This window comes from Hippocampus zosterae, chromosome 20 (assembly GCF_025434085.1).
Source record: "Hippocampus zosterae strain Florida chromosome 20, ASM2543408v3, whole genome shotgun sequence".
Taxonomy (NCBI): domain Eukaryota; kingdom Metazoa; phylum Chordata; class Actinopteri; order Syngnathiformes; family Syngnathidae; genus Hippocampus; species Hippocampus zosterae.
Window position 1 is genome coordinate 12,151,598 of NC_067470.1, and position 21,230 is coordinate 12,172,827.

Sequence of the window (21,230 nt, forward strand, 5' to 3'; positions counted from 1 at the left end):
AGTAGCCACCCCACAACCCTCCTTAAATAAAAGTCAGGCGAGGGCCCTTTTAGGACCCGCACGTGGCGCGACGAGGTGGGAAAAAGGTTCCCCAGGGGGCAAGTTGGGGATGGTAAGAAGGAAGCGCAAGCAAGGCAGGATGGACCAAAGACATGTGGGAGGGTGGGTGAAAGACAGACTGGTGGGGATTCACCCCCATCCAGGCCCTGAAAGCAAGAGGGGAGCAAGGAGCAGAAACAATAAAAGAAGTCAAGTCAAGTCAAGTCAACAGTATTTATAGAGCACTTTCAAACAGCCATCGCTGCATACAAAGTGCTGTACATGGAGCGATTTAACATATACAATAAACAGTAAGACGAATCAGTAATAAGTAATAAGTAATAAGGCGGTAGAAAGCACCAAGCAGTAAAACCAATAGCAAATCTAAGTCATGCTGAGTCAAACGCCAAAGAATACAAGTGAGTTTTGAGGAGGGCTTTAAAGATGGGCAGCGAGGAGGCTTGCCGAATGTTCAGTGGGAGGTCATTCCAGAGAGATGGACCAGCAACAGAAAAGGCTCGATCCCCCCTGAGCCTCAGTTTAGTTCTTGGTACGTCTAGCAAAGACTGGTCCACAGACCAAAAAAGAAGAAAGAAGAAAGAAGAGAGAGAAATGAAAGAAGGGGAGAGAGGAGGAGAGGAAGGGCGGGACGGGAAGGGGGAAACAGAACTGAAGCTCGGGACAAGAACGGTGAACGAGTGATAGTCACATGGAATGTGAGGAGATTGAGTGTGAGAGAAACATTTAGAAAGCGGTTGAGGAGAGTAGCAGAAAGAGTCAACAAAGAAAACTGGGAAGTGGTGCTGATGACGGAACTAAAGGCAGAAGAAGCTGGGGTGGTGTGGTTGGGTGAGGAGGATGAACAGGTAGTGCTTGTTCATGGGAGGAAAGCCGGAGTGATGCTGAGGGGAACGGCATTGAGGACGTGGATAGAGGAAGGACAGCAGAAGTGGCTGGGAGAGAGAGTGGTGGCGGTGGTGCTGGGAGGGCTCCGGTTGGTATCGGTCTACCAACCGAGCTGGGGAACGGACGAACGAGAGATGGAGACATGCCGACGAGATATGGGGAGTCAGGTGGGAAATGGGAGGGAGGGAAAGACTGATAATTGGAGGAGACTTCAATGCAAGTGTGGGAACGAATGTGAAGATAGGAAGTGTGTGTGGGGGGCATGGGTTGGGGAGGATGAATGAAGCCGGAAGGGATTTAATAGAATGGTGTCAGGAGCACGATCTGGCATATGTTAACAGCTAAAGGAGGTTTAGAAGGAGGGGGAGGTGGCGACACATGGCAAGCGGGAAATGGTATGAGTTGGATGGATTTCTGGTGAAAGGGAATGAGAGACACCGCATTGTGAAAAGGATGTGGACTATGAGTGAGTATGAATTGTCAGACCATAGACCGGTGTGTATGAAGGTGAATGGGGAGTGGAAGAGATGGAGGACAGAAGAGAGGACCCAAAGGAGAACGGTGCAAGCGAAGTGGGAGGTGTTGAAAGTGGAGGAGAAGAAAAGAGAATATGAGGAGAGGACAAGAGAGAAATTGGAGGAGTTGAACAAGGAAGGACGGGGAAAGGAGAGTGGGTGGATGGAGTTGGCGAACATAATGGTGGAAACAGCAGTGGAGGTATGTGGAAGGGAGAGAAGAGAAATATCCAATCCTTGGACGGTAGGGAGAGAGGAGGAGATAGAAGAGATGAAGAAGAGGATAGGGGAGAGGGTAGACAGAAGGAATAAGAAATTGGAGACACTGAATGCGAGGAGAAGGTTGAGAGTGAGGGGAGGAGGGAGAGGAGTGGGGGAGATGGAAGAACTCACCAGACTAAAAGCGGAAGTGAAGGAAACGCGAAAGGAATTGAAGAAGTTGCTGAGGAGGCTAGAAAGAGACTGGTGGGAAGGAGTGATTGAGGACTGTCAGGAAGCATGTTCTAGAGGAAAGATTGGCGACATGTACAAATGTCTGAGGAAGTTGGGAAAAAGGGATAAACCGGAAGCTCGGAGCACGACGGTGACAACGGAGGAGTTCAGGGAGCATTTTGAAAGCATGTCGAGGGAGAGGTACGAGGAAGAACCAAGAGTGATAGAAGAGGCAGTTCAAGGAGCAGTAGATCTCTGGGACGATAGTAGAGCGAGCGAAGCAAACGAGATCATGAATGAGGTGCCTGAGAGGGAAGAAATCATGAAGGCTATGGGGGAGATACGGGAGTCAGCACCGGGAGAAGATGGGGTGAGAATAGGATATATACGGAGCGCGTGTGAGGAAGTGAGAAAAAGAGTGATTAAGATAGTGAGGCAGATGTTTGAGCAGAGGGCGGACCAGTGGGAGGGAAGTGTAAAAGTGGGACTGATGGTAGCGATACATAAGAAGGGGGACAGGAATGACAGAAACAACTACAGAGGAGTGTGCCTGCTGAGTATGGGCAGCAGGGTGTTAGGGAGAATGTTAGCGAAGCGACTGAGTTGGTGGGCTGAACACCTGGAGCTCCTTGACGAAAACGAAGCGGGCTATAGGAAAGGGAGGTCCATAGCAGATGTAACGCAAATGATGGTACGCATACAGGAGGATGTAGAAGATTGTAAGAAGAGAGTGACCCAGGAAGGGGTAAGGGAAATGAATGACAACGACTGGCCATGTGCAAGACAGTTAGATTTGAAAAAGGCGTATCCGAGAGTGAGCAAACCAGCGCTATGGATGTTGCTTGAAAAGTATGGGTTGAAAGGCAGATGTCTGGACACCATTATGGACCTGCATGAGACGACAGAGTATAAGGTGAGGGGAAGGGAGGGAGTGAGTGGAGGATGGATGCCAGCGAGAGGGCTGCGAGAAGGATGCTCTACATCACCGATCCTCTTTAACATCTACCATCAGGCGGTGATGAGGCAGGCACTAGCGGCGAGGAATCAAGATAACAGGGAGGAAAAAATGGTGGTGTGGAAGTGCATACCAGGAGGGTCATTCGCAGGTGAACATGGCTCGGAGAGAGGGAGCTCGGAAACAAAGGAAGTGAGGGTATCGAGCGCCTTGTTTGGGGACGACACTACTATAGTGGGAACGAAAGGAGAGATACATGAGAGTGTAAGGAGACTGAAAAGTGTAATGGCCCAGTGGGAAGAGAGGAACAATGAGGAGAAGGAGGAGGTGCTGGAGTTTGGAACGTTAGAGGGGGAGGAGATTAGAGTGTTGGGAAGCTGGATTGGGACTCAGGCAGATGTGAGAAACAGGATCAAGAGGGCAGGAAAGCTATGGGGGAGTGTGAAAGGGTGGTTGAAAGGGACACGACTATCTAAGAGGTGGCAAGGGAGAGTAGTAGAGGCGTGTGTGGCGAGCAGCTTGCTGTATGACTGTCAGGTAAGAACATCGTTGAAGAAGGATGTGGGGAAACTACAGAAGTGGATGGATAGGTGCTACAGGTATGTGTGGAGTGATAGGAACGGAGAACCACTGAGGCAAATGCAAGAAAGAGGAGTGAATATGTATGATGTAAGGAAAATGTTGGGAGTAATATCCATCGAGTGGAAAATCGAGAGGCGAGTGTTGCAGAGAATTGGACATGTGATGCGTAGGGGAAATGAAAGACTAACAAAAGCTATGGTATTGGGATGGTGGGAGGAACTGGAAGGAAGAGGGAAGAGGATAGGGCGCAAAAGGAAAACGGTGTTGTACTGGAATAGAGTGATGAGGAATGCAGGAATGGACTGGACGGAGGTGGAAAGATTGACGAGTGACAGGGAAGGATGGAAGCGGAGAGTGAGCGAGCGAATGGATCACCTGTATAAATGGGAAAATCAGAAAGGTCACAGATATGAGGTGGGAAGGAACGAGGAAAGACTGGAAAGGAATGTGAGGAGGGTGAATGATGGGTTGGTATGTCGGTATGACGGGTGCGGAAAGGTGTGCAGGAGTAGAGCTGGTCTAACCGTGCACGAGAAACGCATACACCGCAGGAACGAGGAACAGGTGGAGTTTGAGTGCGAGAAGTGTGGAAGGAGGTTTGCGTCGAAAGGTAATAAAATGAGTCACCAAAGGAGTTGCACGGGAGGAGCGTATGAGGAGAAGGGAGAAAGGAGACAGTGTGGAGGGTGTGAAAGGTGGGTGACGAAAGCAAACTATGCCAGACACGTGAGAGGTTGTGAAAGAGTCTGCAGAGAGTATGAGGTGGAGAGGGAAGGAGGGACAAGGGAGGGAGCGGACGTGGCGCGTGGAGGCAGGGCGGGGGGGGCGAAGGGCGAATGGGGAGGGTGGGCGCGGAGGGAGAAGGGTAGTTTGCGGGAGGTGTGGGAAGGAAATGTTGGCGGGGAACCTTGCGAGACACCAACGGGATTCGTGCCGGGTGTGGGACCCGGGAGGGGGGGCAAGTCCCTGACGGGGGCCGATTGCCCAGGATCGGATCGGATTGACTACTGTTATAGACTGACGTGTGACGTACCAGTCTTTCAAAGAGACAAAAAGTTCACTTAACGCTGACAATTGGACCAAAGCTATGGACGAAGAGATGGAGTCATTGAATGAAAACAACACTTTTACCCTAACAGAGCTATCCCGAGGAAAGTGTGCAGTGGGTTTATGCATTAAAGAGAAATGAGGATGCCACAGACAAATATAAGGCTCGTTTCGTTGCTAAGGGCTGCAGTCAAAAACATGGCATCGATTTTAAGGAAACATTTTCTCCAACAGCAAATATGACAAGCGTGAGGGTACTAATGCAAAAAGCGGTTCAGGAAAATTTGCTACTCCACCAAATGGATGTAAAGACAGCTTATCTTCATGCACCTATAGATTGTGAGCTCTATGTAGAACAACCAGAGGGTTATGAGGCGGAGATGTGTTCCACGAGGCGGTCCTTGGCCTCGAGGACCGGCTCGAGGACCGAGGGGCGGTCCTTGATCCTTGGCCTTAGCCTCGTAGTCAAGTCCTTAGTCCTTGGCCTCAGGAGTCATGTCCTTGGCCTTGGCCTCTTATTGCCGGTCCTCGGACACAATGAGGGATTAGAGCCTCGAATCCCTTGCATAAGGACCGCAAAAATCACGAAAGAATCGAATAAATTCCATCGAAGGAAACCCATATAGATGGATTAACTCTGTCGCATTAAAAGGGGAGGGTCTGCCACGGACAGGTGACAGTTAGCGCAACGTTTAAAGAGTGGCATCACAGTTAGTTTCAATCACGGTTTGTTGCGTTCGCGATCGGCAGTTTAAATAGCGTGTAAGCCTTTCTGTAACAGTGGTGTCTTTTATTTATTTTTGCACAGTTGTCACGTTTGTGCGGTTGCACTAGGATGTTTGTTTGAACCAAGTAATTTGCGTTACAGCTCAAGTCAATAATGTCGGCACTTCACTTCCGTGTTTGGCTGTTGGGATTTGGAGTCCTTTTGCTCGATTCCAGTTATGTTTGCTGAATGCTTTCTCATGTTTGGAGTAATAAATATTGATAGTACATAGTTTAAAATCATGGTCGATTTAATTATTTATTATTATTGTGAACTTGAACGTATTAAATTAATTAATCTAGTATTAGTGGTAATAATAGTAGTACTCAGAGAATGTTTAGAGATTCAGTCATCTCGTTACCTCCGCGTCCCGCGTCCGAGGCGCATAATTTTCCCACGGGACACACAGTTCCAAACAATGTGCATTTTTGGGACGCAAGGAAATTTCTCAGTCAAAACAAACAAACAAACAAACAAAAAAAAACTATGGCAAGCCTGAGGACTTCGCAGTAACAATCGTTACCGGAAGCGTGTTGTTTCCATGGCGTCATTTTCACCGAAATATAGTTGAACTATAAAAGTCACCGCACACGAGTTGACTGTGTGATCAACGCGATTTCACTGCTCCTGTATATGTGTTTGTGATGTGGTGCGGTGTGCGAGTGTGTTTATTCTAATTTACTTTCGTGCCTCTGCAACATCGCGTGGTCAACAGGGAGAGTGCCTCTGGATTGGCAGACCGGGGTGGTAGTCTCTCTTTTTAAAAAGGGGGACCGGAGGGTGTGTTCCAACTACAGAGGGATCACACTCCTCAGTCTCCCTGGTAAGGTCTATTCAGGGGTGCTGGAGAGGAGGGTCCGTCAGGAAGTCGAGCCTCAGATTGAGGAGGAGCAGTGTGGTTTTCGTCCCGGCCATGGAACAGTGGACCAGCTCTACACCCTTAGCAGGGTCCTCGAGGGTATGTGGGAATTCGCCCAACCAGTCTACATGTGTTTTGTGGACTTGAAGAAGGCGTTTGACCGTGTCCCTTGGGGAGTTCTGTGGGGGGTGCTTCGTGGGTATGGAGTACCGAACCCCCTGATACGGGCTGTTCGGTCACTACCACCGATGTCAGAGTTTGGTTCGCATTGTCGGCAGTAAGTCGGAATCGTTTCCAGTGAGGGTAGGACTCCGCCAAGGCTGCCCTTTGTCACCGATTCTGTTCATAACCTTCATGGACAGAATCTCTAGGCGCAGCCGAAGCGTTGAGGGGGTCCGTTTTGGTGGCCTCAGTACAGTGCACTCCGCTTAATAGAACACCATTGGGCCGAAGCGCTTCTGTTCTACTAAGCGGGGTCTCTATTAACCGGAGACACTTTATTAGGTACACCTTCAGACACGTCGACGACCAAGTTATGCACACAGAAAACCCCCTGCTGACGAGTTAGAAGAGATATTTCGACTGTAGACGTCCATATCTTTAATCAAACAACAACTTTAATCAACTTCAGTCAAACATCTCAAATCACGAGAAAAATGTCGTTACTTTTGTCTGGAAACAGGAGTCCGTAATTTTGCGGTTGACTTCCCTCTCAATGCGCTGGATAAGAGGGAAGTCCTGGAAACCGCGGGCGTACCTTCTGAGAATCCGGCAATGCATCGTATCGTCTGAGTATGTCCTTCTTATCCGCAGGTGATAGCCCTCGTCTCTTGAATGAAGTTGAAGCCATTGTGACGTGCGTGTGTCTATGTGTGGAGTGACGCGTGCTACCTGTTACTGTATACGGCTAGAACTACCGCGTTTTCTCGCGATAGTGGTACAGTATCGCGATAGCTACACTTCGTCTCTCTCTCGTCTCTTGAATGAAGTTGAAGCCATTGTGACGTGCGTGTGTCTATGTGTGGAGTGACGCGTGCTACCTGTTACTGTATACGGCTAGAACTACCGCGTTTTCTCGCGATAGTGGTACAGTATCGCGATAGCTACACTTCGAAAACCACTAGTTTACAATGTTCATTGCTTACGGCCTGTTCTATTAAGCGGAGATCTGTTCTACTAAGCGGAGTATCTTTATAGGAAATTGCATTAGGCAAATCTGTTACAGAGCCTTTTGCTCTATTAAGCGGATTACTCTATTAACCGGTGTTCTATTAAGCGGAGTGCACTGTATTGCATCCCTGCTTTTTGCAGATGATGTGGTGCTGTTGGCTCCTTCAAACAGGGCTCTCCAACTCTCACTGGAGCGTTTCGGAGCCGAGTGTGAAGCGGTTGGGATGAAAATCAGCACCTCCAAATCTGAAACCATGGTCCTCAGTCGGAAAAGGGTGGAGTGCCCCCTCCGGGTCGGGGGGGAGATCCTGCCCCAAGTGGAGGAGTTTAAGTATCTTGGGGTCTTGTTCACGAGTGAGGGCAGGAGGGAGCGAGAGATCGACAGGCGGATCGGTGCAGCGTCTGCTGTGATGCGGACGTTGTATCGGTCTGTCGTGGTGAAGAAGGAGCTGAGCCAAAGGGCGAAGCTCTCAATTTACCGGTCGATCTACGTCCCAACCCTCACCTATGGTCACGAGCTATGGGTCGTGACCGAAAGAACGAGATCCCGGATACAAGCGGCCGAAATGAGTTTTCTCCGCAGGGTGTCCGGGCTCTCCCTTAGAGATAAGGTGAGAAGCTCGGTCATCCGGGAGGGGCTCCGAGTCGAGCCGCTTCTCCTCCACATCGAGAGGAGCCAGATGAGGTGGCTTGGGCATCTGATTCGGATGCCTCCTGAACGCCTCCCTGGTGAGGTGTTCCGGACATGTCCCACCGGGAGGAGACCCCGAGGAAGACCCAGGACACGCTGGAGAGACTATGTCACCCAGCTGGCCTGGGAACGCCTCGGGATCCCCCGGGGAGAGCTGGAAGAAGTAGCTAGGGAGAGGGAAGTCTGGGCTTCCCTGCTAAAGTTGTTGCCCCCGCGACCTGGCGCCGGATAAGCGGTAGAAGATGGATGGATGGATGATATTAATGGATGTTCATTTTAGTTTCACTCTACAATTCATTGAGCTGATGTCAGTTGTTCACTGTATGCCGTCAAGAAGACCGTAATAAAGGAGCAAGACGCTCAGTTTCCTGGCTCATGAATAAATGAGTTTGGCTTGCTGTTGACCTGCGTTAACATACTCATAGTATTTAACGATATCAGTACACACGCTGTTTTTAGATAAAAAATGTGTATTGAACATGTCTACTCACATTGGAAAGCGACACAAGCGACAGTCCTCGTGTAAGGAAGGCGAGAGCAGTCAAATTATGCATTTAAGTGCGTTCAGTTTGTTCCAGAACCGAATTTCAGTCGTAATCCGAAACCCCAAAAACTCCCAAAGATTTTTGGTCAAAAAACGGTTTGGTCGAGACCGAGGTTTGACTGCATCCTCGAGGTCCTCATCCGTGTAACGATGTCATTTGAAACCAGATGAGCGATTATGTGCAGTTGAAGGCCAAAAAAATTGTCTGGATGGACGGTTCCTTTGCCTCATGGTGGACTCAAAGAACTGGAGTCCAAGTACATGTCATCTCCATCTCAATTTTTTTTTTTTTTACCACGGTGGGACAAACGCACCTCAAGGTCACTGAAGAGTCGCGGGACGGTGGCGATGATGATGATCTTGGTGCGCCCCCCCAGCGAGTCTTGCAGGACGCGCGTCAGGATGGAGTCCCTACAGGAATTTGGTCAACAGCCAGGTCAGCTCGACCATCAACGTCTGTCATCGGGCGTGTGCGTGCTGCACCTGTGTCTCTCTCTCCGCAAGAGCCGCGATGATGCGGCCCAGCGGCACGAGGGACGCATAGATTCTTACCGTCTACTGTGCCCGCTCATCCGCCTCCCGGTCGTGCCTGAAGGTCTGGCTGCTTGCCAGGTCCACCTGCACCCGACACAAACCCACAAGGTACAATACAAGCAGCAAGCATAGCAAAGCATTGACAAATTCGAGGAAAAAAAAATGGGAGTCTGAGGATTCGGGCATGCGTGTTGACTAGGGATGTGAATCTCAGCACTGAGGACGATTCGATACACATCTCGATGCACTACCAGCGATGCGATACTTAAACAATACATGGAATTTTCTGGCGACACGATGCGATACGTTTCACCGTCTTCACGATGTGATACGACGCGATACATATTTAGTTCAAATCAATGCGATCCGATACGATACAGTGCAATTTGTTGTGATATTGTGCAATTAAACATGATGCAAATACGCAAAGAAAAAACGGTTAAAAAAAGATGGAATTCAGTATGGTATTGCAAAAAGTAGACCACTTTATTCCTTAGAAACAGTAGAACGTGTAAAACAACTTATTTAAGCCCTTTCACAATTGGGTTTTGTGCAAAGAAAATGTAAACAATTTGGCACCTTAGACTCACAGCTGTTGCTGTAGTGTAAACACAAACAGACTACACACTGAGTGTCTTATATGAAATATCAATCTCCATAGGACAGAAAAAAAATACAATTGAAACAATGTGGCAGTCACAGCCTCAAAGCTGCTGTGTGTATTGTAGCGTACACAGACCACCTTCACTGAGTGTCAAAATGAAATGTCCAAAAGAGTCATCCATATATAGTTTTTCCTTGTGCAGTCACAGTGAGCTGCAAGGGGACCCCCAAAATAAGAGGCAATTTTTTTCTGATCCTGACCTGGTTTGCCAAGAGTTTCTCCAGTGTCCAACGAGGAACTGGAAGGGAGGCGGGGAAGGGGGCGGGAAACTTGTCGGTGATGTGGGGCCATCGTTTAAAGTGGTCTGCATATTTGTGGTGCTGTCGTTGTATGGCTTCGTAGTGCAACATTATTTGCAAATTACGGAGCTTTTATCAATCTTTCCGTCTTTCTTTTCAACGCCGTAGTATTTCCAAACATAAGATCTGAATGTTGCGGAAGCATTAAATACAGTAGTTTCCTCGCTGCTGCTTGCGCGAACTTCCATATTGTTTCCCTAGTAGTGTACTGGACTGTATGTGACGCACGGGTACCATCTGTATTCAACACAAAACGCAAAACGATGGTGCATTCATTGCGCCTCGGAAAGGGCAGATAGGTGACGTTTAACATGAATAAAACGGCGCTTGAATCGGATTTTACCGACCAATGCATCGAGATGAATGTCGATTTCACCCGCAAATGCCACACGGGGAGGCCGGAGGCGCAATCGAACCCTTTACGTCGGTGAAGCACGATGAAGCCGACGCGCTAACCGCTAAGGCTTTTTTTTTTATGTCATCCTCTTCAATTGATCAATCACCATTGAACTTTCGACCGCACGGCAGAATGATTTTCCGACAAGGACATCCAAATTCAAGACAAGTGAGAGCCGCAAGTCAAAAGCTTTCAGAATCAAAGACGGGGCGGTGCGCACGTCCTACCTCTGAGCAGGCGTTGATGGTCGTGCGGGCCGTCTTCCTCCTGGTGAGCCCGCGCCTGAGGATCCGCCAGGCCATGTCTGCTGAGCGCACCTTCAGTTCCCAGAGGCCTCCGACCAGCCTGCCGTCCTGGTTTTGACACAACGTGACCTTTTCGAGGAGCAGATCCACGGTATCCCCGCGGTATATCTCGCACAGCGTCATGGGCGATTGATGGCCACCGAGGTGCACAAAAATGTTGTGGATGAACCTGGGGATGATGCCTGCCTGAGAGTCCTGCCAACGTTACGAGAGCCAAGAGGTCGGGAAACGTTTGTGGGGGGCCATCACCCAATGAGAGGCGCGTCGAACTTGCCTGGCCCCAGTTGCGGCCCGCATCCTGACCCCGCCGTTCTCCCATCATGGTGTGTGTCTTTCCCGCTCCCATCGGCCCGTAGCTGCAACACATCCACCAAGAACAATGTTCAGCCCCTCCGGGAATTTGCAATGTCCGGCCACAATTCGACGCATCACCGAATTATGGCGGAGTTTGCAATTTCCAGTGATCATTCAACTCCAAGTTGGAGCCCAAGTAGGCACAATTATGGTGCACTTGAACTCTCGGAGGACATCTTCCAAGATGGGAGGCACAACTCTGTTATAGACGTCAACCTGGGTGGTGTCAGGTGCTAACACCTGCGGGATGCCAACAACATCAACAAAAAGTGCACGAAGGTAAGGCTGAAGGGGCATCTCATCACCTACTATCGGCACACTAACTCGCTTCAATTGCGTATCGTACACAATCCTGTATCTTGTCAACGCATTCGACATCACTAGTGATGGGTCCATGAGGCCTCATGAGGCGTGTCAACACACTGTGTTGATACTGTTCCGTTCTCCCACCATGGTGTGTTTTTCCCGTTCCCATCGGCCCGTAGCTGCAACGCATCCACCAAGAACAATGTTCAGCCCCTCCGGGAATTTGCAATGTCTGGCCAAAATTCGACGCCTCACCGAATTATGGAGGAGTTTGCAATTTTCAGTGATCATTCAAGTCCATGTTAGCGCCAGAGGAGGCGGCCATCGGCAGGTGCCTTTTCTGTGTATGTGTGTGTGTGTGCGTACAGATGCAATTATGGTACACTTCAACCATCGGAGGACATCATCCAAGATGGTGAAACACAAGCCTGCTATAGACTTCTATCTGGGTGGTGAAAGCTCCAAGCACCCTGTGGGATGCTGACAACCTCAACAAAAAGTACACTCAGGTTCTGTCAGCAGAATAATGCTATGCAGGAGATTGCAAATCAACGGACCTCATCGAATGTGTACCACTGCTGAGGCTCCTCCTCATTATCTACTGTCTGCACACTAACTTGCCTCAATTCCGTATCATGCACAATCGTGCATCTTGTCAGCGCGTTCGGCATCACTGTGTCATGACAGCTGCAAGGGAACAAGGTGCACGCAAACATTTTCAGCTCCCTTCAATCTCCGCATTGTTCAACCTCAAATATTCCCGCAGCGATCAAGAGTCTCGATCGATGTCTGGATCCGAGACATTGTTTTCAAATTGCTGGAGACTCGACTGAATGCGGAATGATGGACACTCATGAGTAACGACGAGGATGACCTGATGATTGATCATTGAAAAAAAAAAACAGGAACGACGGAGATTACCTGCATCTGTGGAGCACGCGGATGCATCCGTCATCTAGGGAAAAATGATCCAGTGATATCCGATTCCACCACTCGATCCAACTTCTTCCCGCTCCTTTGAACATGTCGCTTTGCTGGCAGACGATGCTTTTTTTCCTTTCTGAAAATGGGACTGACCTTCTTTCTCTCAATTTACTCAACAAGCAAACAAGCCTCAGAGAAGCTCGCGACAGTCAGCATCCCACGCGGCGCCACCCACCCCAAGACAAAAGAGCTGCGAACTTACCCGCGTCCTTTCTCGAATGAGTGACCCGCCGCGCCACCCAGCGAGTTGATTGGTTGCCCGTCAGCGTTCGGTGGGCTTCCATCTCGGCCCCGACTCAGACCACAGCAAGCGAGGCTGCCTCTCGGATGACGTCCGCAAAGAAGCGGCAATGTGGCATCGGTTGCCAGCCAATAGCTTGGCATGCACACAGGAGCAAGCAACCATCTTGAATAAGCCGGGCTAACGCACCAAGAAGCGTTTTCCTCGAGAAATGGGTGGCTCCGAAATGGGATTTAAAAAAGAAAAAAAAAACCAGTCCTTCAGTCAGTCAGTTGAGTTACTGCTTGTTCTTTATTGAAGTCTCTCATGCAAAATGGCTTCAACCGTAGGTTTGTCTTATGCCCCCCCACCCCCGCCCTCAAGATGACACTGTCATGTTTGTTTTTTTTGGAATTGCATTTTGTAAAGCACATGAAAATAGCCCCAACGGTTCCCTTGTCACAGAGGAGATTGTCGTTTGCATCCCGAATTCAAGACGTAGAGTGCATATGAAAGGGACGTCCTCATCGCGTGGCGTACACGTCCGCCTATTTTGGACCGCGGAGTCACCGGGAGAAGAAGCAGCCGCGGGGCCCAACGAGCGGCTCCATTGACGAGACGTCACGCGTCCCCAAGGACGAGCGGCACGCCGACGGCTCAAAGGGCCGCCGAGTAGTTGGAAGCGTGCGGGAAAACCTCGTCCGTCGCCGGCATCGAGCTCTCGCCGGCCTCCGTCCGCCGATTCGGTTGATGCGCGCTGCGGACCGTTTCGGGCGCGGGTCGTCGCCCGTCGCTCCCGGCCGATTCGAATCGTCGGGAGTCGACGATTCGAATCGGGTGAGTACCGGGCGGAAAAGGGGCGCCGCCGGCTCTGGGCCCCGTTTCGAGGCTTCGGTGAGCCCGACGCGCAAGCGTGTGTCGGGAGAGCGACAGAAAATAAAGCCGACTCGACGGGTAGAGCCCGCAACGGGCGCCGAGTCCGACGTGCAAGGACAGGGGGCAGGGCTTTGAGGACATCTTGATTGCGCTCCGAGTCAAGGGCCTGAGGGGAAGCGGCACTTGTTTTTTCGCACCTCCACCACCTCCCTCCTCTCCCGCAGGAAATTTCCAAAGGCCTCCTCCTCTTTGCTCTCCTCCACCCCTGAATACAAACAGACAGACAAGAGGCCGCTATCAAGCTAGCTTGGAATGAGAAGAAATGCGAAAGGGGCGTCTCTCTCTCTCTCTCTCTACAGTTGCAGACCGCCGACCTATCTGCGAGTGTTTCGTCACGGGGGCTTTTGTTGCGGCCCTCGGAGGCGTCGGGCTGTGGAAAATGATAAGATGGGCGCGGAAAGGCAACAAGCGGGTCGACGCGCGCCGATCGTTTGATTGCCTGCGCCCATTGCAAGATTTAGCCCATATCGCTTTGCCGGAGGACGACGCTTTTCTTTACCTCTCTGAAAAGGGGACTGACCTTCTTTGTCTCGAGCCCCCGCTCGTGCGCGTGTGCCCAAAAGGGACGGGAATGGGCACGTTTGGAAAAAGGCCGTGGGAAGCCGGGGGTTCAAACTCTGACAGCGAGGAGCGCTTCAGTCGCAGCGAGCCGGCCACGAGTGCCGCACGGACTGTCGGTGAAGCCGTTTTCTGCCGAGAGCGGGGGAGTGGGGGGGCACTTCAGGGTCCACGAGGAGGAACCGGACCTGGGACGGGGAAGTGAAACGTCCCCCCCGCAGGTGGCGGAACAAAGCGCACCGCACCCTCACGGCCTGACACGCCCACCGCCTCGGAGATCGGAACGACCGCACGTGCATACAGAGGCCGGCTGCCATCTTACTGCCGTGGTCCACGTCATCCGCGTCGCTCGCCGCCTCGTCGTCGTCGTCTTCGGAGTCGCGGGCGCCGCGAGTCATGATGAGGTCACTGGGCCCGCCAGTGCTGGCCGTTTCTGGGAAAAAAAACAAGCGGCGCCATCGGCGGGGGTCGGCCACAATCACGCGAGCAAATCGCACCGCCATCTGCGAAGGCTCGAATTGAAGCGGACTCAAAAGGAACGCTGCTGTTCTCGCGTCCCGGCCGTTGGAACGCTGCGGCCCGAGTTTCAGGGAATCGGGCCTCCCTTTCTTTCCCAGCAAGCGCGCAACGAGCCCATATTCCGCCTCCTCTCTGAAAAGTAACTCGGATGAGTGTCGCTTGGGTAAAAAGCGCGAGTGATTGGCTTTCACCGAAAATAGCGGCACGGCGAACGGCCGTCTCAAATATGTCAAGTGCGATCACCGTTGACATCTTTCACCCACACGGGCACCTGCACGCACTTCCGCAAACATTCCGAGGCGTGAGCAAAAGCCCCCTTTTTCACTCGTCCCGTTCCGCGTTGAGCGCGACGAGATTTGGTGGGATGATGTGATGGCGTTGGAGCCGAATGCCACCGGTTGGAGCATTTGGCGCCACTGAAGTTTGGGAAAGCCGTTGCGCTCGCTTGCATCATCCGCTCAGAAGCATGGGTGAAAGTCGCCGTTGGGAGGCCCCGCCTGGGGATGTCCGACCCGGAGCTTTCAACGGGGAAGGCGCAAGTGACTTTGGCAAGTGACTTTTTCTTTCTCCAAAAGAAAAACGACGAGAGAAGCGGCCGAAGCGTTGACCGAAGCGTCGCACGCCCCCACCTGCGCCCGATTCGGTTGTCATGCGGACGGCGCCGAGGTCCCTGCCGAGTCGCTCCAGCTGCTCTTGGCGTTTTCCGCTTTGGACCTCCAGCTGCCGGACAGGGGAGGGGCGAGAAACACAGACGGGATTCTTTGCCGGGCGGCCGGCTGCCTCCGGGGCGGACGGTAGGGCGCGGTAACACTCACCAGCTGCTTGCGGAGTCGCTCGTATTCCGGCCGATAATCCCTGAATGGCAAAAGCGCGCCGCCGCGCAAATGTGAAATTCTTCTCAGAGGAAGGAGAAGTCGAGGGAGCCAACGCAAGTCACGGAGGAAAGCCTCCCCGGGTCAAGCGCACGTGCGCGTGCAAAATCCAGGCTTTGGAGGAGAAGATTCTCACCGCTCGTACTCGTCGGCCGCCTCCCGCACCATCACCAGCAGCTCGTCCAAGCCGCTGCCCGTCACCGACGACGCGCCCACCACCTGCGCGACGAGCGCCGAGTCAGCCCGGTCGACGCCACCGAAGGAGGCCCGGCCAGCTTACCCTCAGGTTGGAGTAGAACTGGTCCAGGACCAGACTCATGGAGCGCGTCAAGTTGCTGGCGTAGGACCTCTCCTGGTTCAGGGCGTCCTGGAAAGCCTCAAAGTCCTTCATCCACTCCACAGCGAAGCTTTCCCTGATGATGTCCGTCTGCAAGAAACACACGCCTCGGTCAGGACGCCATTGCGACGGGCTCTTTGTCGGCAAAAGACACACCCGCCGTGGCGAAAAGCACTTTCCGACCGCGCCTTTCTCATGACTGATTTCTTGCAACTCATGCTGAGAAGACCGAGAAATGGGGAAACGCAAAAGGACTACGCGCTGTCCGGCATCACTTTTCAGGACGGGCGGGCTGGCCGACGCCTGCGCCATCGGCGCAGAGTGAAACGCCCGCTTTGAAATCTGAAAAAGTGAACCGACAAACGCCACGGGTGGAATATCTGGCGACCCAAGGCCACGGCGCGGCTCGTCTCCGCCTTCGGGGCTCATCGACCCCGACGGCGAGCTTTGCCGTCAGCCGGACGCGGTCCGAGGGCCCCGCCGAAAAGCTCTGGAAGCAAGGAGGATCCGGGACGCGACTCACTTTGTTCATGAGCACGATGAAGGGGAGCTTGGTCTTGTAGAGGATGCTGCAAAGACAAGGACGGACATCGGAGAACGTCCCGAGCGGCGGCCGGGCCAGGCGGCGGCGGCTTTCCCGACCTGCAGGCATACAGCATGTTGGACATGAAGGTGACGGGGCTGACGCTGCGAGACGTGTCCATGACGTAGACCACCACGCAGGGGAAGGACGACGCCTGCCGGGCACAAAGGGCACGTCAAGCGCCGGCGAGGATGGGAAGCGAGCGGCCCGAGGGCGGCCGGCGACGGACGCACCAGAGCTTCCGTGATGATACTGCCGGACGCCGACCACGTGAACACTTCGATCTGGCCGGGCGTGTCGATCAGGACGTACCTGCGGAGGTGTGCCGCAGGGCTCGAGTTCAAGCCGAGAAAGGTCAAAGACGCCTCCCGCCGTCAACATTGCATTTCCTCGTCCAATCAATTGACTGACCTGTGATCATGCTGCTTCTTCTCGATGAAATGCATCACCTAAAACGCAGGCACATAGAAAACCCCCACAAGTTGACTTTTTCCAAGCAAATTTCCCCAGTGCGGGACAAATAAATCTTATCTTAGAACTTCTAAAGGGAACGAATGGTGGGTGGGGCTTTGGCTCCAAAAGGCGTTCCCCTCGGCAAAAGGCCAATGCGGTGCCCAAGGAGTGCAAGTCACCTGATCAAAGCGCGTGGCAAACAGGTTGAGCGAGGTGACGATGGCGCCGTTGGGTCCCAGGCCGTACTGCTTCATCACCTCTTTGTAGTTGACCGTGTCTCGAATGTCTGCCGGGACCCACGTCAAATGGAGGCGCTGAGCGAGCGGAGAGCGGCGCGTGGGCAAAGGAGGCGACGAGCCCTGCCTTACCGATATTGGCAGGGAAGGGAACGTCGCGGACGGCGGGGTCCAGGTTGATGACGTAAGGAGGGCTTTGGAGGCCGTGAAGATGAGCCGCCAGCCTCTGCGGAATCCGCCAGACGGGGCAGCATTGAACGAGGAACCCGACGCGGGCCGCCACTCGGCAATATTGCCATAGCGACAGTCCAAGACAAAGTCGTTCGCCCCTGGGGTAAACTTGGAAAAGGTGTCGTCGAGCGCGCCTTCCGTTTTGCTGTCGTTCAGACTGAAATGACACGCGCCGATGCGTACGTGCGATACATCGCTGACGGCATTTGGAAAAACAAAGATCGCTTCTTTTCACTGGATCCAAAAGCGATAAGAAAAGCTATTTCAGTTGATGTCGGACGGGCCAACCTATTTGAAAAGGCCAGACCTATTTTCACGCCGAGTAGCGGGCTTCTTCTGGCCGGTGGCCCTGACCAGCGCCACCGCGAGCCGTGCGCTGCAAGCGCTCTGGCCCTGCTGTATATTCACAATATCAGAAAATTCACTTGCAGTACTGGTGAAGCATTTTGTGTCCCAACATTTTTTGGGAGGCCAAAACGAACATTTTGTCTTTCTTGGGCTTTTGAATCGTGTTCGAGCCGACGCGCGAGAAAACGTTTGCACAAGAAAAAGATCAATGACGACTTCCGTGGATCGAATTCAAAGTGTGGACTAAAAAGGCACTGACGGCAAAGTTTTCACGTGAGAAAGAAGGGTGTCGTGAGCAAGCTCTCGCAGCCGCCCCGCCAAGGTTTGGCGGGGCTATTCACGGGCTGTGACGTCACGTTGCAAAGTGGACATTTCGCCAAATGAATCAAGAAAGAAATCGAATCAAAAACGTTCCGCGCTCTTATTCGGACAGCGTCCCGGTTGGTCGCAGCGAGGCAGATTCGGCGGGTTCGGTTGTTCGATAGACCTTGTTGGACGGACGACGTTGACGAGCTGGGCTGTTAGCATCGCGATTTGCTCAATTTCTTTGGAGCGCTACCTGAACGAAGGTGGTCTTTCCGGATCCCGCCATGCCAAGCACGAGCAAACACACGGCTTTCCTCTTATTGTTCTCCTCCGCGAGATTCTTCTGAACATCCGACAAGACGCCGCGCGTAGCACCGGGCGCCGCCATTGTTCTCCGCTTCCGCTTCTTCTTCTTCTTCTTCTTCTGCTCCTTCTTCTTCTACTTTAGTGATGTGTCGTTCGCGAATGAGCCGGTTCTTCGAGCCGGCTCTTTGAAGTGAACGATAGGAGCCGGCTCCTCAATGGGAGCCGGTCCGAATAGGAGCCGACTTTTTTCCCCCTGTTTTTCCCCCCTTTGGTTAAAGCCGCACGTGATTGGTCAAGTGGTAGAACAGGAAGGGGAGGGTTACACACGCGTCGGCGCCATTGACTGTCGGTGCTGGACAGACCTGGGGCGCTTGTGTTTTTTGCGCCTGTAATGGGCAGCATTTTTCACAACCCCGTTTTGTTCAGTGGCTATGTCTGCGCTGTTGGACAGTCGGTGTTGGTGCGGCTGAATGGATGCCTGCTGAAGTTGAGGATGAGGAGAGAGGAGCGTTGGCGCAGAGCGCCGATGCGTATTTGGAACCGTGAGTCGCCGCTTGGAATTTAAATGGATTTCCATGGGACAGGAGAAGTGAACCAATCTCTTTTTTTCGTCAATGGATGCTACAGCTTCTTGTTGACTTTGAAACTTAGCTTGTAGCTGACGTGTGCACATTTTGAGCATGACGTCTCTGATCCACTGGTTAAAGGAAACTTTGATTCTCTCCTCTTTCATCTCAAACTCCTTCAAACAACAAAGCGTGTGATGGAAAAGTGGTTAGAACTGCCTGACTGTCCGTGTTTTATGTTATGTGTTGTGTTTATTATTTTACTTTATGTTAACTGTTTTGTTAAGCGCTTTGTTACAGCTGCTGCTGTTGTGAAAGCGCTATATAAATCAGCATGTATTGTATTGTATTGTATTGTATAATATTACGTTATTTTTGGTAGTAAATTAATTTAAGCAACAAAAAAAACTGTGGAGTAGGCGGCCCGGCGGTCCAGTGGTTAGCACGTCGGATTCACAGTGCAGAGGTACCGGGTTCGATTACAGCTCCGGCCTCCCTGTGTGGAGTTTGCATGTTCTCCCCGGGGCTGCGTGGGTTTTCTCCGGGTGCTCCGGTTTCCTCCCACATTCCAAAAACATGCATGGCAGGCTGATTGAACACTCGAAATTGTCCCTAGGTGTGAGTGTGGGCGTGGATGGTTGTTCGTCTCTGTGTGCCCTGCAATTGGCTGGCAACTGATTCAGGGTGTCCCCCGCCTACTGCCCGAAGACGGCTAGGATAGGCTCCAGCACCTCCCGTGAGCCTAGTGAGGATCAAGCGGTTTGGAAATGGATGGATATACCACGATGATCCCGAACTCGGATATTCGCGGTGGAGACCTGTCTAGGATTGAATCTTGTGAAAAATCATTACTTTGGTTGGAGCGGGCTCGAACGAGGCCGTCCCGGGATTGGTAAGAAAAACCTGAACCACTAGACACCTAGTGTTCTCCCCAAAATATTAATCTAAAACCAGAAAGAATAAAATATATGCGATGAAATATTCAATTATTAAACAGGCAAGTCAAACCTCGGGAGCATTTCGGGACCTGATCAATCTGCGGAAGGCGATCCGATGATAGACATTAAAAAAGAGAATAGCTTCAGAAATGCGCTTACGGGATAATGTCATTGCGTGAAAATTATGTACCCTTTTGTTTTATGAATCTTTCTCATTTACGCTTTTTTATATATAAATCTCTTTGATATCTTTTAACTTTCTATCTCTTTTATAATTCATCTCGAACATATATTACTACTTTCATTTATTTATGAGTGAGTTGGAATAAAAATTGTAATCAGCATTAAAAGGTTGGAGGTGTTCTTTCTATTTTATCCGATCGGCCGGCTGGTCCGCGTCGTGTGAGAAAAAAGAAGGGCGTCGCATTAATAAACCCGTTGATTGCATATATACACATATATATAAAATATAGGTGTCCTCGTCATTATTCTCTCCCGATAATTGAAAACCCTACTATTACACCCTCCTATGAATAAAAAGTGTGAACGGCTCGGAGGCTCCGAAGATCGATGTCTGAGGACCTTCGTATAAACTTCCATCGAACTAAAATTTTATATAGATATCTTTTTACTCTGGCGATTAGGTTATGCCCAAACCTAATATGAAGAATGACACTTGAAACAAACCCGAATGACTGTAACAACGGTGATTAAACTTTACCTAGGTGTGATACCAATTGCAACAGCATAAAAAAGATGAGAGTGAGCTGCCGTAAAAGCGCAGTATTCGCTCTGTTAAAGTTCTCCGACTCTGGTGTTGGTTACTCATCGGGGACGAAAAGACAGAACGAAGGAAGAATCGGGTGGACTGCGCAAAATCAGTTCTGTAATAAACGAAGGCAGTTAGAACCTAGGCGAATCTCTCTCAGTGGTCGGCTCGCGAGTGTGAGTGTGAGCGTTGATGGTTGTTCGTCTCTGTGTGCCCTGTGATTGGCTGTCAACCGATTCAGGATGTCCCCCGCCTACTGCCCAGAGACAGCTGGGATAGGCTCCAGCACCCCCCGCGACCCTAGTGAGGATCAAGCGGTTCGGAAGATGAATGAAATGAAAAAAAAAAACTGAGGAGTCATTTGGGAGCCGAATGAGCCGGCTCTTTTTAGGGCAACGGGCCAAAAGAGGAGCCGGAATTCCCATCACTATTCTACTTCTTCTGCTCCTTCTTTTTCTACTTCTTCCGATTGAATTTCATGGCGGCGGTCGGCAAACAATTCGCATTCCCGCCAATTGATACAAAGTGCGAACCAAGTCAGACGACTAAACCAGTGGCACAACACATACCTGTTAACTCATACGGTTTAGCCATAGTTCATACGGATTTTGTGGTGAATCTTACGCATATGGTCGTATCGCACAAATCATACGGATTCTGAAAATGTCCCTTTTGTTTTATTTTATTTTTTCCCCTAACAGGT

At 51.3% G+C, this 21,230-nt stretch overlaps 1 protein-coding gene and 1 long non-coding RNA gene across 6 annotated transcripts; both read right to left on the minus strand.

Annotated features, from left to right (window-relative positions):
* Positions 1-12,267: 12,267 nt before the first annotated feature.
* gpn1 (GPN-loop GTPase 1) lies at positions 12,268-18,388 on the minus strand. 5 transcript variants are annotated; one of them, XM_052054273.1, is made up of 14 exons: positions 18,202-18,386; positions 17,196-17,289; positions 17,007-17,113; positions 16,786-16,823; positions 16,608-16,686; positions 16,434-16,528; positions 16,315-16,360; positions 15,735-15,881; positions 15,591-15,673; positions 15,398-15,437; positions 15,212-15,302; positions 14,386-14,496; positions 14,026-14,176; positions 12,268-12,442 (listed from the first exon to the last, which is right to left on the minus strand). In XM_052054273.1, the coding sequence occupies exons 1-14, from the start codon at positions 18,334-18,336 to the stop codon at positions 12,283-12,285; spliced, it is 1,377 nt and encodes a 458-aa protein (XP_051910233.1). In that variant the 5' UTR covers positions 18,337-18,386; the 3' UTR covers positions 12,268-12,282. The 5 variants fall into 5 exon arrangements, with proteins under 5 accessions (XP_051910233.1, XP_051910230.1, XP_051910232.1 ...); XM_052054270.1 differs by lacking the exon at positions 12,268-12,442 and adding an exon at positions 12,863-13,710; XM_052054275.1 differs by lacking the exons at positions 12,268-12,442; positions 14,026-14,176 and adding an exon at positions 13,576-13,710 and having other exon boundaries at positions 18,202-18,385.
* Positions 18,389-19,334: 946 nt separating this feature from the next.
* LOC127593111 (uncharacterized) lies at positions 19,335-20,856 on the minus strand. Its single transcript, XR_007960328.1, has 2 exons — positions 20,817-20,856; positions 19,335-19,551 (listed from the first exon to the last, which is right to left on the minus strand). It is a non-coding gene; the product is annotated as an uncharacterized LOC127593111 (long non-coding RNA).
* Between the last annotated feature and the right edge of the window lie 374 nt (positions 20,857-21,230).